General features: G+C 33.5%; 1 protein-coding gene across 1 annotated transcript; it reads right to left on the bottom strand.

Annotated features, from left to right (window-relative positions):
• Positions 1–2,731: 2,731 nt before the first annotated feature.
• LOC126017703 (olfactory receptor 1044-like) lies at positions 2,732–3,691 on the bottom strand. Its single transcript, XM_049779754.1, has one exon. It carries the CDS (start codon positions 3,689–3,691, stop codon positions 2,732–2,734), a length of 960 nt encoding a protein of 319 aa, XP_049635711.1.
• Positions 3,692–13,113: the final 9,422 nt, after the last annotated feature.

The following is a 13,113-nucleotide window of genomic DNA, read 5'->3' as shown; positions in this document are numbered from 1 at the left end:
GCTTTTCTTTACTCAATCTGACTAGTGTTATTTTATTGCTAAGCTAGCCACAGAACTTAACAGGGCAGAAGAAAACTTCTTCTGTCTTGATCATCTCATTTCATAGAATTATTTTTCTTCCCACTTCTTAGGTTTTATGTAAGAGTTCAGAGTGGTTGATCAAATTTTGGGAGATAAGAGAGCATTTTACCGGAACACTTATGGGAGATTTTAGAATGAATAAACAATTTTTTAGGAAGTAGTTTATTGACTCTAGTTTTAAAACATGCATACAATTTATTTTATTTAAAAATTGTAGGCAAACCAATGTGTGTTTTAACATACAGTATGTTGCAATTGTATGATGGAGTCACATTGTAGTAAGAATAGGAATGGGCTAAAGTGTCACTGGATAATCCTATTTTGATCTGAAGCAATAGTGAAGTACACAAAAGGGATTTTTTTTAATAACCCTTGTATTTTGGTATGTGGCTTTGTTTCTCATGATATTTTGGGTTTTCTCTGAAATTTCTGTATGTGTATGTGGAGTTGAATTAATAATATATGTATTTTTAAGTGGTGAGAGACTATGAGATTTAGACTAGATTCAGTTCAGTTGTGCTGAATTAGAATGTGTAAAATCAAAATGTGTTTATTTTAAATATATTTTTTTCTGAAATTCTACACAAAACTTTTTCCTTATAGTATATTTGCTGATTATATGCACCATGCTTAGTGTTTAGTTTTTATTCCCTTATGAGTATTGGACCTAAACTTCAATAAGTAAATATGCCAATATTTATATTTAGAATCTATTTTTCTAGATAACTTGATAAAACACTAATAATAAAATGTTGAATCTCCAATATCTCATTAAAAATGAACATCAATTAACATATAGAATCAAAATTTAAATAATTATAAATTCAAAATTTTATATTGCATTTATTGATGCTATTTGATAGAGACAATAGTGAGTATCCCAAGCAATGCAGGCAACCAAGACACAACTATCAATAAAGGCTTGGGTTGTGTAGATCTCACAGTTGAGTGCTCAGACCTAATAATCTAGTGTTGCTTGAGCCAGTGGTCCTGGGGAAACACCAAGCCATGCACTGCAGAAGTTTAAACTTGGAGCCTGGTGAATGCAAAGCATACAATTATGTTCCTGATGCTATTTCCCTGACACACTAGCAACATTACAAAATTAAATTTATGTTCGATATTTTGGAAAAATGAGATATATTTTTTCTTTTTTTGAAATGCATGACTCTCAAACACATTAAATGAACTATTTAGCATCTTAAGGACCTAGAATTATCTTTGTCAAGCACCTAGTACCTGGAACCACTTCTTTTGATATATATTCAACAATAAAGGACTCCATACTTTCCCAGTTTTATGTAAGGCCAAAAGCCAAATATTCAGAAGTCCCTCATGCCAAGGTATAAGCCTATCTCCAAATAAGAAGACATGAGAATTGTTTTTCACTTGGATAAATATATCTGACATGATAGTTAACATGTTTGCTTATCCAATGAAATAATCTTATATTTCCTTGTCCTGAATTTATAATAAACTATGAGCAAAAATTGTTACTAAAATGGTTATTCTACTTAGAACATGCAAGCTCTATGTGCTATGCTCCATATACATGTGAAGCTTTGTTTTGTAACACTTTAACATATTATCGGTGATAAATATCACATTCTGGATCAATATTTGCTAAATTATAAAATGTGTTAGTGTTCACTTTATACTATAGTGCAAAGTTTTTGAGAATTTAACTATTGCACATTTAACTATATTTGCCAAAAAGCTCTTACTGTAGCAATAGTTAAATACTTAAGTTTTGGAGATTATTCTCATTTTAATTTACTTTATGTGCGAATATATAAGTCTTTCTACCATCATTACCATGAGAAAACTATTTTGGGATAATATTAGATTTTACTATAGTCTGCTGTTATTGCTCAGTCATCATTTGTGACACATGCTAAGACACAATATTTTGCTTGTTTGTTTTGGGGTCCCACTTAGCAGTGTTCCGAGTTTACTCCTGACTCTGCATTCAGGAATCACTCCTGGCAAGGCTCAGGGAGAACATATGTGTCCCATAAATGAAAAATGAATAAGCCAAGAGCAAGGCAAGTACCCTACCAGATGCTATATTATTGGTCTCAGAAGAATACATTTCTAAAAATCTGAACATCTTGATTTGATAAGTGATATGAATCAAATTCCTTCTGCATTGTTTATGTTTATGTGTGTGCATTATCGTTTTGTTCCGGGGTCATGTCTGGTGTTGCTATACAATTGCTATTAGCTCACACCTCATTTGCTGTTGTAGGTGGTTCTGGAGACTAAGTGATGCCTGTGATTGAGCCCAAAGCTCCCACCTGCAAAACATGTAATCTAAGCTTTTAAGCTATTTTAAAATTATGATGTAAATTTACATGGTACTTTTCAATATCAATTATATTTATATTGCTATAATGTGAAGCTTTCTTACCAAGAATTTAGATTTCATTTTATAATGTCCATGTTGATTGATTACCACGTAAAGTTAAGAGTGGCTTCTAGTTTTATAAAAAGAGAATAAAGAAGCAAATTGCGAGAGTAAGTCAGCTTCAATTATTCAAATATATTTTATTTTAATATATTTGTGTGTTGGCATTGTGGGTGGGACCCAGATTCTCACAAATGTAAATCATGTCTTCGCTCTATACCTGGCACGCATCCCTGATCCAAATCATTTTCCAAATTTCACAAATGCAAAAGCTTGATTTTTACTAGCGATGACTTTTGTCAGGGCATCTTTTACATCCTTGTTCCTGAGGCTATAGATCAAGGGATTTAACATAGGAATAATCACAGTGTAGAAGACAGAGGCCATCTTATCTGTGTCAAGAGAATGGTTGGAACTGGGCTGCAAGTACATGAAGATGAGGGTCCCATAGAACATGGTGACAGCCACCATATGAGAGCCACATGTGGAGAAGGCTTTGCGCCTGCCTTCTGCGGACTTCATCTTTAAGATGGCAGAAATAATATATGTATAGGAGATAGAGACAACCGTGACAGAGGGAATGTATGTCATGCCAGCACAAATAAAGATCCAAAGCTGTTTGGAATTAGTGTCTGAGCAAGTTAGCCTGAGCAGAGGCATGTCATCACAATAGAAATGATTGATGATATTGGAATAGCCGTAGGTGAGGCGAAAGGTGAGAATTGTGTGAAATAGAGCCACAATAAAGCTATAAGTATAGGGGATAGCTATGAGAATATTGCAGATTTTGGGAGACATGACAATCATGTAGAGGAGAGGGTTACAAATGGCCACATATCGATCATAGGCCATAGAAGCCAGTAGCAAACACTCTGATAACATGAAGGTGAGGAAAAATCCTAATTGAGTAGCACATGCATTGAAGGAGATGACATTGTACTTGAACAAGTAATTCCCAAGCATTTTTGGTGTAATAATAGAAGAGTAACAGAAATCTACAAAGGCCAGGTTGCTGAGAAAAAAGTACATTGGGGTGTGGAGTCTTGTATCTGCTCTAATGAGAAAGACCAAACCCAGGTTGCCCACCACAGTAAAAAGGTAAATGAAGAAGAATACAAGAAGGAGGGGCATCTTCAACTCCTGACGGTCTGTGAGGCCCAGGAGAATGAATTCTTTGACCTCTGTGCAATTCAGCTGGGCCATGCTTCTTTAAGGCATCTGGGAAGGAAGGTGGGGAAATGAGTTCAATTCAGATAGCATTGCTACACTGAGATTCTAAGACTCAGATTAACAGCAAACAAACAAACAAACATGATCTATATCTATATCTACACAGAGAAATAGTCAAACAATTGACCACACTTTGTAGATGTTCTTGTACAGGAAATTATTTAAAACCATAACTAAATTTATTAAAAGCTTATTAATTTAAACTTTGTTAAGTTTATTAAAAAACACTAAGTTTACTTGTTAACAATATACTAACATTAAAAATATAAAGGAGGGGCCCGGAGAGATAGCACAGCGGCGTTTGCCTTGCAAGCAGCCGATCCAGGACCAAAGGTGGTTGGTTCGAATCCCGGTTTCCCATATGGTCCCCCGTGCCTGCCAGGAGCTATTTCTGAGCAGACAGCCAGGAGTAACCCCTGAGCACCGCCGGGTGTGACCCAAAAACCAAAAAAAAAAAAAAAAAAAAAAAATTAAAAAAAAATATATAAAGGAATGGCAGTCTGCTGCACTAATATTGTTTTGACCTGTGCAGACAAAGTGCAAAAAGAAGTCCATACCATCCAAATGCTGGCAAAAACTATTTTATATTTTCTATTTTACTTTAACGATTTATTATGTAGATGTCACCATATTTTTTATTTTTCTCTTTTCATTTTTATATTAATAATACTAGTTTTATAAAATGTTCATTGATATTCATTATATATTTATGTATATATATTCTGTTACTAGATGCTTATATTTATTTTCAGACTTTCCTGCTATTATAGTGAAAAAAAATCTGTATTTTTTTATTTTTTTTTTTATTTTTTGTTTTGACAACCAATTGTGCTCAGGGCTTATTCCTGACTCTGTTATAAAAGATCACTCCTGGTAGGCTCCAGGGAACATATGGTGGGACCTGGTCACCTATGTCTCAGTTTTGTACATGGACAGCAAACTAAAGACATTCTTTTGTACTAATGATCCAGGCACTGTCTTTATCCTAAAACATAAAAATTTTTGCTCCAAGAGATAACTCAACATATAATTTGTTTTTTTTGTTTTGCTTTGTTTTGGGGCCATACCCAGTGACACTCAGGGGTTACTCCTGGCTATGAGCTCAGAAATTGCTCCTGGCTTGGGGAACCATATGGGATGCTTGGGATCAAACCATGGTCTGTTCTAGGCTAGCACGTGTAAGGCCTTACTGTTTATACCACTGCTCCAGATCTCACTTATAATTTTATAATATTATTATTTCTTTAAAAATAGGGGTTCTCTTTCTAGGGAATTTATAGCTTTCTTCATTCTTATGTCTTCAACAAGTGCCTAACTTTAAATCACATTTGTCTATTATTTTATGTGCTTTTTTTAGTTGAAGACAATATTATTTGTTTTGTTTTGAATGATTTTATTGTAATGCATAGAACTGATCCTTGGATTCACATTTGCAGGGCAAATTTTTAACATCAAATCAAAACTCAGCTCTGTTATGTTTAAGTTTAAAACCTGAATTATAGCATACATATTTATTTATAATAAAATAATAAAAATTAGAACTAAATTATTAATAGAAATACTAAGAATCATCTACTTTATATCTTTATCACTTTCATACTTCACCTGGAAAATTGAAGTAGCACTGTCCTGTTTTATTTATTTGTGTTAGATTTTTGCTCCATACCTGGCAGTGCTCAGGCCTTACTCCTGATTCTGTGTTCAGAGATATCTTCTGGCAGGTTTTATGCAATGACGTGTGGTAGCAAAGATCAAGCTGGCATAGGCCACATGCAAGGCAAATGCCTACATGTTCTACTGTCTCTCCAGTCCACATTATTGTTTTAAGTCACACAAATTCTTTTAGATATTAATGAAATCATGCTAGGAAAAAATATGGAGAAATGAACAATTTGCATTTGTTCAACTTTTCTTTATAATTTACCAAATTCTCTTTTTATGTACAACTATGATTCAAATTATTGAAATCTGTTTTCATGATTTTTAATTTTTTATTATTAAGCATCATGAGAAATAAAAATATTGTGTAATCAAATACTTTAAACTTCATTTAAATACTTAAAATTCATCATAAGTTCTTTTTCTGTTTTATTTTATTTTTTTTATGGACCACACTGATAGTGCTCAGGACTGTCTTCTGACACTACACAGAATTCACTCCTGATGGTGTCAGGAAATATTACATAATGATGCAGTTCACACTTAGTAAGACTCATGTAGGTAAGAACCCAATGTGTTGTAATATTTTTCTGGCTAGAAAATTAATATTATACATCGAAGTTATAATACAACTCAGCTTTAATGTGAAATTCCAGAAGCACGAGAAAAATAAGGTTCTCTAAACCCATTAATTCAAAATACCATTTACATATAAAATAGAAAATATATTTTGAGCAAAAAATACAGAGATAAAGCACATTTTTGCCTTTTGCTTTAACCAAGGCTATTCATTAAACTGTGAGCTTTTAGAGTGTAATATTTTTTTCCCAAAAACGACAAAAGTAGCTCTTACTTATGCTGTGGAGTTAAGTTTACTGAGATAAATAATCATTACTTGGCATGCCTCTATCTTCCATGTTATCTGGGCTGATACTGTAAAATGTCTTATATAATTTAATCCACAAAACAGTATTTGAAGTTTGAAACATTTAATTTGTGTTCTACTGGCAGTTTTTAGGAAAGTTTCAAAACCTACACTGTACTCCACCATAAATGTTATCTTTTTAGCAACACCAGATTGATTTAAGAATAGCTTCATGAATACTTTTTCTTCTGACTTCTAACTAGAAATGTGTTCGAGTATTAACGTTTGTCTTGACAATATCTATTTAATAAATAAGATTTATACTCATTTCTTCATTCAATATCTTAAATTAAAAACTATTAATTTCCAAACTTAGATTAAGAATCTAAGAAAATGATGAATGGCCTGCCAATAGACTAGAGCAAAAGGAAGAAAAAAATCAAAAGAAAGAAGAAAAGGAGAAAAAGAAGAAAAAAGAAAAAGAGGAAGAAGAAGATTTAAAAGATTATTTAATCAAAATACCTAAATTTTCCTTATTTTTGTACAGGTCTCTTTGTTTAATATTATTTTTCTTTAGTTTCAAAACACCAAACACTGACACTTTGCCATGTGCTAAGATTTTTAAAAATAGTTTTTATTTATGCTACTTCAATGGTATTATTATTTACTGGAGTTATTTGAAATTAGTGAATCAAATTTCATTCTTCAGAAACATACCATTCTATCCTGTCTGCATGGAAAGGTCTTCTATTTGGCCTCATAATGAATCTGAATAGCAAGTGACTGCATAGTTTTGTTAGTATCATTGTCCCCAAGGATCCTATCTCAAGGTATGATGCAAACATGATTAGCAGCAAAGAAAAATCTGTACTCAATTGGGGTATCAAGAGACACTAAAGATTAATATAATTTCCTGTTTTTGAATAACAGCTAATCTAACCTCTATTGCAATACTATTACTAGAATGTCCTTCTAATTCAATATATTAATATTAGTTAATATTAGAGCAATTATTGTTGCTTCAGGTAATTTGTGTCTTTACCTTTCTCAAATTCTTGGAAGTAAACTTCTTATAAAATATACATTTAACTTCTACAAAGACCTATTTTAAAGGCATTTGATAAAGTCGGTGTCCCACTATGAGACACTCTGAAAGAAATAATAAATAGGAACTACAATTTCAATTTTATGTATGGGGAAATATATTTGTGAACATTTTTCATGTTAGTTATGATAATGAAACTTGTTTGTTTTCTTTTAAACAAATATCTGTAACAGTGGACTAGATTAAAATGAAAGGCAAATATAATGTTAACTTTTTTAGGATATTTGAATAGAATACTTTTATAGCATGGAAAGAATGACTTGCTTACTTAAAATCATAGCCCACTTGTCTTATACATGTTGGCCTATATTGGTGTTTAGATAGTTATATATGTAAATATATAGAGACTGATTAATAGATTTTAATATATTTCAGGTACAAATTTGAGTTTGTAATCTATTTTTTCACAGGTACATTTAAATATGATAAACCTGGAAAATGTTTTATCTTTGCTTATGCATTTTATAAAATACCATATTTGTGATTTGGTATTGAATTTTTTGATCATATGTGAAAAGTAATGAAACTAAAATAAGCAAACAAATAATTTTGGAGTATGAGTTCTGAACCAGTCATTTAAATTTAAGTGCAATTCAGAGAAACCTACACTGACATAAATATATTGTATCAGTTGCATTTTTAGCACAATTATTGTTTAAAATATATTAGTTATACAATTTAATAAAACATAAATATGTCTGGGTTGGAGATATAGCACGGAAGTAGGGCATTTGCCTTCCCTGCAACCAACACAGGACAGACCATGGTTTGATTCCTGGCATCCCATATAGTCCCCCAAGCCTGCCAGGAGTGATTTCTAAGTGTAGAGCCAGGAGCAACCCCTGAGCACCTCTGGATGGAACCCAAAAACCAAAAACTGAAACAAAACAAAACAAAAATCACATAAACACCACTTGTCCCATCATCACCGATTATTGTTTGGGTAGCTCCTGGAACATTATAGATCAGGTTAAGATTCCTCCAAAAACTGGAAATTGAGCTCCCAAATGATCCAGCTTTACCACTCCTAGGAATATACCTTAGGAATACAAAAATTCAATACAAAAATCCCTTCCTTACACCTATAGTCATTGCAGCACTATTTACCATAGCAAGACTCTGGAAACAACCAAGATGCCCTTCAACAGATGAATGGCTAAAGAAACTGTGGTACATATACACAATGGAATATTATGCAGCCATCGGGAGAGATGAAGTCACGAAATTTTCCTATACATGGATGTACATGGCATCTATTATGCTGAGTGAAATAAGTCAGAGAGAGAGAGAGAGAGAGAGAGAGAGAGAGAGAGAGAGAGAGAGAGAGAGAGAGAGAGAGAGAGAGAGAGAAAGACGCTGAATGGTATCACTATGGGTCTCACTCATCTATGGGTTTTAAGAAAAATGAAAGAATTTCTTGCAATAATTTTCAGAGACAAAAGAGAGGAGGGCTGGAAATTACAGCTAACTTCATGAAGCTCACCACAAAGAGTGATGATTTTAGTTAGAGAAATAACTACATTGAGAATTATCCTAACAATGAAAATGTATGAGGGAAATAGCCTGTTTAGAATACAGGCAGGGGTGGGGTGGGGAGGAGGGAGATTTGGGACATAGGTGATGAGAATGTTGCACTGGTGATGGGGGGTGTTCTTTACATGACTGAAACCCAACCACAATTATGTTTGTAATCAAGGTGTTTAAATGAAAGATTATTTAAAAAAAGGAAGAAGAATGCTTAAAAAATAAAAAGACTAGGAATCAGAAGTTAGAAAAGTTTATTGGCAAATAGAAAAAAAATAACTCTCAATGTCAGGAAGAACTTAGTATAGGACTAAGTTAAAAAAAGTTAGGGGGTTCATATAAGCCCTTTTAAAGGCTTCTTTAATTTCTTGTCATTATGAACACTCTCTTGCACCCAGTCCCCTATCAAAATTGTCTTCAACTTATTTAAGGTCCTTGGAGTTAGAGAGAAAAAGAGAGAGGGAAAGAGAGTTGCTAAGGAAGAATTAAAAAAAAGCCACATAATTTTGATAGTGATTTTTAAATGCATCTTTAACATTATGAACAGAAATAATCTTGTTGCTTTGAAAGACACCAAATGAGTAGTAAGTGGTAGCACTAAGAATAGTCATAAAACTTTCTGCCTTGACAAAATCTTTTCATGGAAGGATTCATACTTTTACATTTTTAATTTATATAGAAGTTCATAGTGCTGGAGTGATAGCACTGTGATAGGGCATTTGCCTTGCACATAGCTAACCCAGGATGGACCTCAGTTCAATCCCTGGCATCCCATATGGTCCCCCAAGCCAGGAGCTATTTTTGAGTACATAGCCAAGAGTAATAACCCCTGAGCATCATCCGGTGTGGTCTAAAAACCAAAAAAAAAAAAATGTTTTGTGTGATTGATCAATTTTTGGAGACAGGAGAATATTACTAGAATAAAAATGGGTGAGTAGAACATGAGGAAACAATTCTGTATGTTCTGTAAAATTAATTTGACTATTTTAAAAATATAAACTATATTTCATCAAATTTTGTACTTAATCGATGTTTTTTAACATATACTATGTTGCAATTGTATTACACAGTACAGTGTAATATGACTATAAACTGCTTTTACTGACACTACTAGATCATTTTGTTTCATCAGAAATCTCATGCCACAGAGACTGGCACACATCACAAAGAACAAGAACAATCAGTGCTGGTGGGGAGGTGGGGAGAAAGAAACTCTCATTCACTGCTGATGGGAATGCCATCTAGTCCAGCCTTTATGGAAAACAATATGGAGATTCCTAAAAAAACTGAAAATTGAGTTCCCAAATGATCCAGCTATACCACTCCTAGGGATATACCATAGGAACACAAAAATACAATACAAAATTCGTCCACACACCTATATTCATTGCAGTGCTATTTACAATAACCAGACTCTGGAAACAACCAAGATGCCCTTCAACAGATGAATGGCTAAAGAAACCATGGTACATATACACAATGGAATATTATGCAGCTGTCAGGAGAGATGAAGTCATAAAATTTATATGGAATCTATAATGCTGAGTGAAATAAGTCAGAGGGTGAGAGAGACACAGAATAGTCTCACTCATCTATGGGTTTTAAGAAAAATTAAGGTCAGTGCTGTCATAATGCCCAGAGACAATAGAGATGCGGGCCAGAAGGACCAGCTCACAATATAAAGATCATCACGAAGAGTGGTGAGTGCATTTAGGGAAATAATAAGTATCACGACAATTTTAATGAGTGAGATAAATATAATGCCTGTCTCGATTACAGGCAGGGCTTGGAAAGAAGAAAGGGGCATTGGTGGTGGGAATGATGCACTGGTGAATGGAGTTGTTCTGCTCATAACTGAAACCCAACAACAATCATGCTTGTAATGATGATGGTGCTTAAATAAAAATTTTATATTAAAAAGAAAAAAAATGGAATGAAAAGCTCAAAAGGAATCTTTCAATCTCTGTATTTAGGAATATATATTTGTTTCTCAGTACAGTTGAGTTTGTTGCTGTCTTTTTTCAGGGCTAATTGGGTATCTAACTGGAGTAGTCTCAACAACAAGGGACTAGAGGAGGATGGTAAACAAAGTCTCAATGTAACAGGCCAGGAGCAGCTCAGGAAGACAGTTGTCTATTGTAGTCAGGACAGTAGATTCTTATGCATGTGCACAGCCAATCATGGTCAAAGGATTGCCCACTTGGAAAGATTTTATTTTGGAAGTAACTAGGCTGCCTGGGTCATAAGACAGTGGTGCAATGTTTTGAATGTTCAGTATTTCATGATGGTTGATGGGGTGGAAGATGAAAAACAGGACCTATGTCCCGTTTCAGGAGCTCAACGCCACTGCCTGCTAAGTACCTCATTTCTCCCACTGGTAGTGACTGCTTCTTACTCAGCACCATCACCAAAGTATGTTTAAAAGGGGATCTTGCTTTCTCCTTTCTACTGAACCTGCCCACTCTCGTGTCCACCATAGAGTTTTCTCTGAAAGTTTTGCATGTATATTTGGAATAGATTAACTAGTATAATACTTTTCTGCAACAAGATAGGTTCTCTCCTATTTAAAAGGAACTTTACTGATAAGTGTAGAGTTTGGATAGATTCAATTCACTTATACTGAATTAGAGTGGGTAAAATAAGAGTAAGAGCATCTTTAAATGTCTAGTGCTTCCTGAAATTCTACACTGGAAAAATTTCCTCAACAGTGTGTTTACTGATTATTTACATGGAGAAATATTTTTTTCTTTCTCTATATCCCTAGATTATTATTTGGAAGCCCAAGGGAACTGTGAGAAGTTACAGTAGCATCTCCAATGAAAAATTACCATTGGGATTTATTTATCTTACATCCCTTCCTGTGTTATTAAAAGAGAATGGTCTTGTGAGTATAGTATTTGATCTGCAATATATAAATATTAAGATTGTTAGGTTTATTTTGTAGAATGAATTGACAAGATACTAATCATGAAAAATTTGAATCCCCAGCAATGCCATTAAAATGTACCTCATTCAATAATTTACAAAAAAATGTAAATAGAATCTACTTAATGTTTCAAAACTTATATATTCTTTAGTGAAACTATTTGTGAGTGGCAATAGTGGGTGAAACAAGCAGTGCAAACAATAGAAGCACAAAAAATAGCAATTTAGAGTGGGTAGTGTAGACATGGCAATTGAGTTCTAAGACCCAGTGATCTAGTAATGCTTCGGACAATGGTCCTGGTGGGGACGGACAAAACCCAACAACTCTGCAGTATTTAAAAAAATATGTGGGGCCAGAGCTGTGGCACAGCAGTAGGGTATTTGCCTTGCACCTGGATGACTTAGGACTGACTGAGGTGCAATCTGCTGGCATCTCATATGGCCTCACAAGCCTGGAGCGATTTCTGAGTGCATTGCCAGGAATAACCCTGAGCTTCACAGAGTCCGGCCCCAAAAAACAACAACAAAAAATAAAATAAAATAAAATAAAATAAAATAAAATAAAATAAAATAAAATAAATAGGCACTGCAGAGGCTTTGGTGCATGCAAAGTATGCAATTCTGTCCTTTAAGCTATGTCCCTGGCATGCTAGCAACATTATTAACTTAAACTTATGCTTAATGTCTTGGAAAAAATATCTTTAATTCTTTAACATGCCTATGATGTCCAAACAAATTACAATACCTCTTAATCTTCTTTAAAACTTGAATATCTTTGTCAAGGACTTAGTATCACGAACCTGAAAACCACTTCTTCTGAAATATAATCAACAAGAAAAAAAGCATCTTTCTTTTCAGTTTTATGGAAAGCAAGGAACCAAATATGCAGAATGCTTCTTATTCTAATATTAAAAAAATACCTCAAAACAAAACATCTGAAAATTTTCTTTTAATTTGGATAAGTACATTTAGTTACATTGCTTGTTTACCCAATTACTAACCTTCATATATCCTTGTCTTGAATTTGGTAAAATATGTGTTAAACTTGGTACCATAAAAATAAGTCATAATTCATACTGAGGTTATAAATTGTACCTACTCTGCTCTATATATATGTGGAGATTGTAATTTTTACATAGTGCCTGTAATACACATCACATTATTAATTAATGATTACTAAATTATAAAATTTGTTTGCATTTTGTTTTTACTGCAGTATAGAGATTTTTTTAAATGTCAAGAAGCATATTGCTATTTTAAATTTAAACACCATAGTTACAAGGTTGTTCATACTAAGGTTTCTTTTTTTGTTTGTTT

The sequence above is a fragment of the Suncus etruscus genome, chromosome 9 (assembly GCF_024139225.1).
Source record: "Suncus etruscus isolate mSunEtr1 chromosome 9, mSunEtr1.pri.cur, whole genome shotgun sequence".
Taxonomy (NCBI): domain Eukaryota; kingdom Metazoa; phylum Chordata; class Mammalia; order Eulipotyphla; family Soricidae; genus Suncus; species Suncus etruscus.
This window is presented reverse-complemented; position numbering and strand designations above follow the sequence as displayed.

Excerpts from the sequence above, each read along its gene's own strand:
- LOC126017703 (XM_049779754.1), bottom strand. The coding sequence starts at position 3,691 with ATGGCCCAGCTGAATTGCACAGAGGTCAAAGAATTCATTCTCCTGGGC.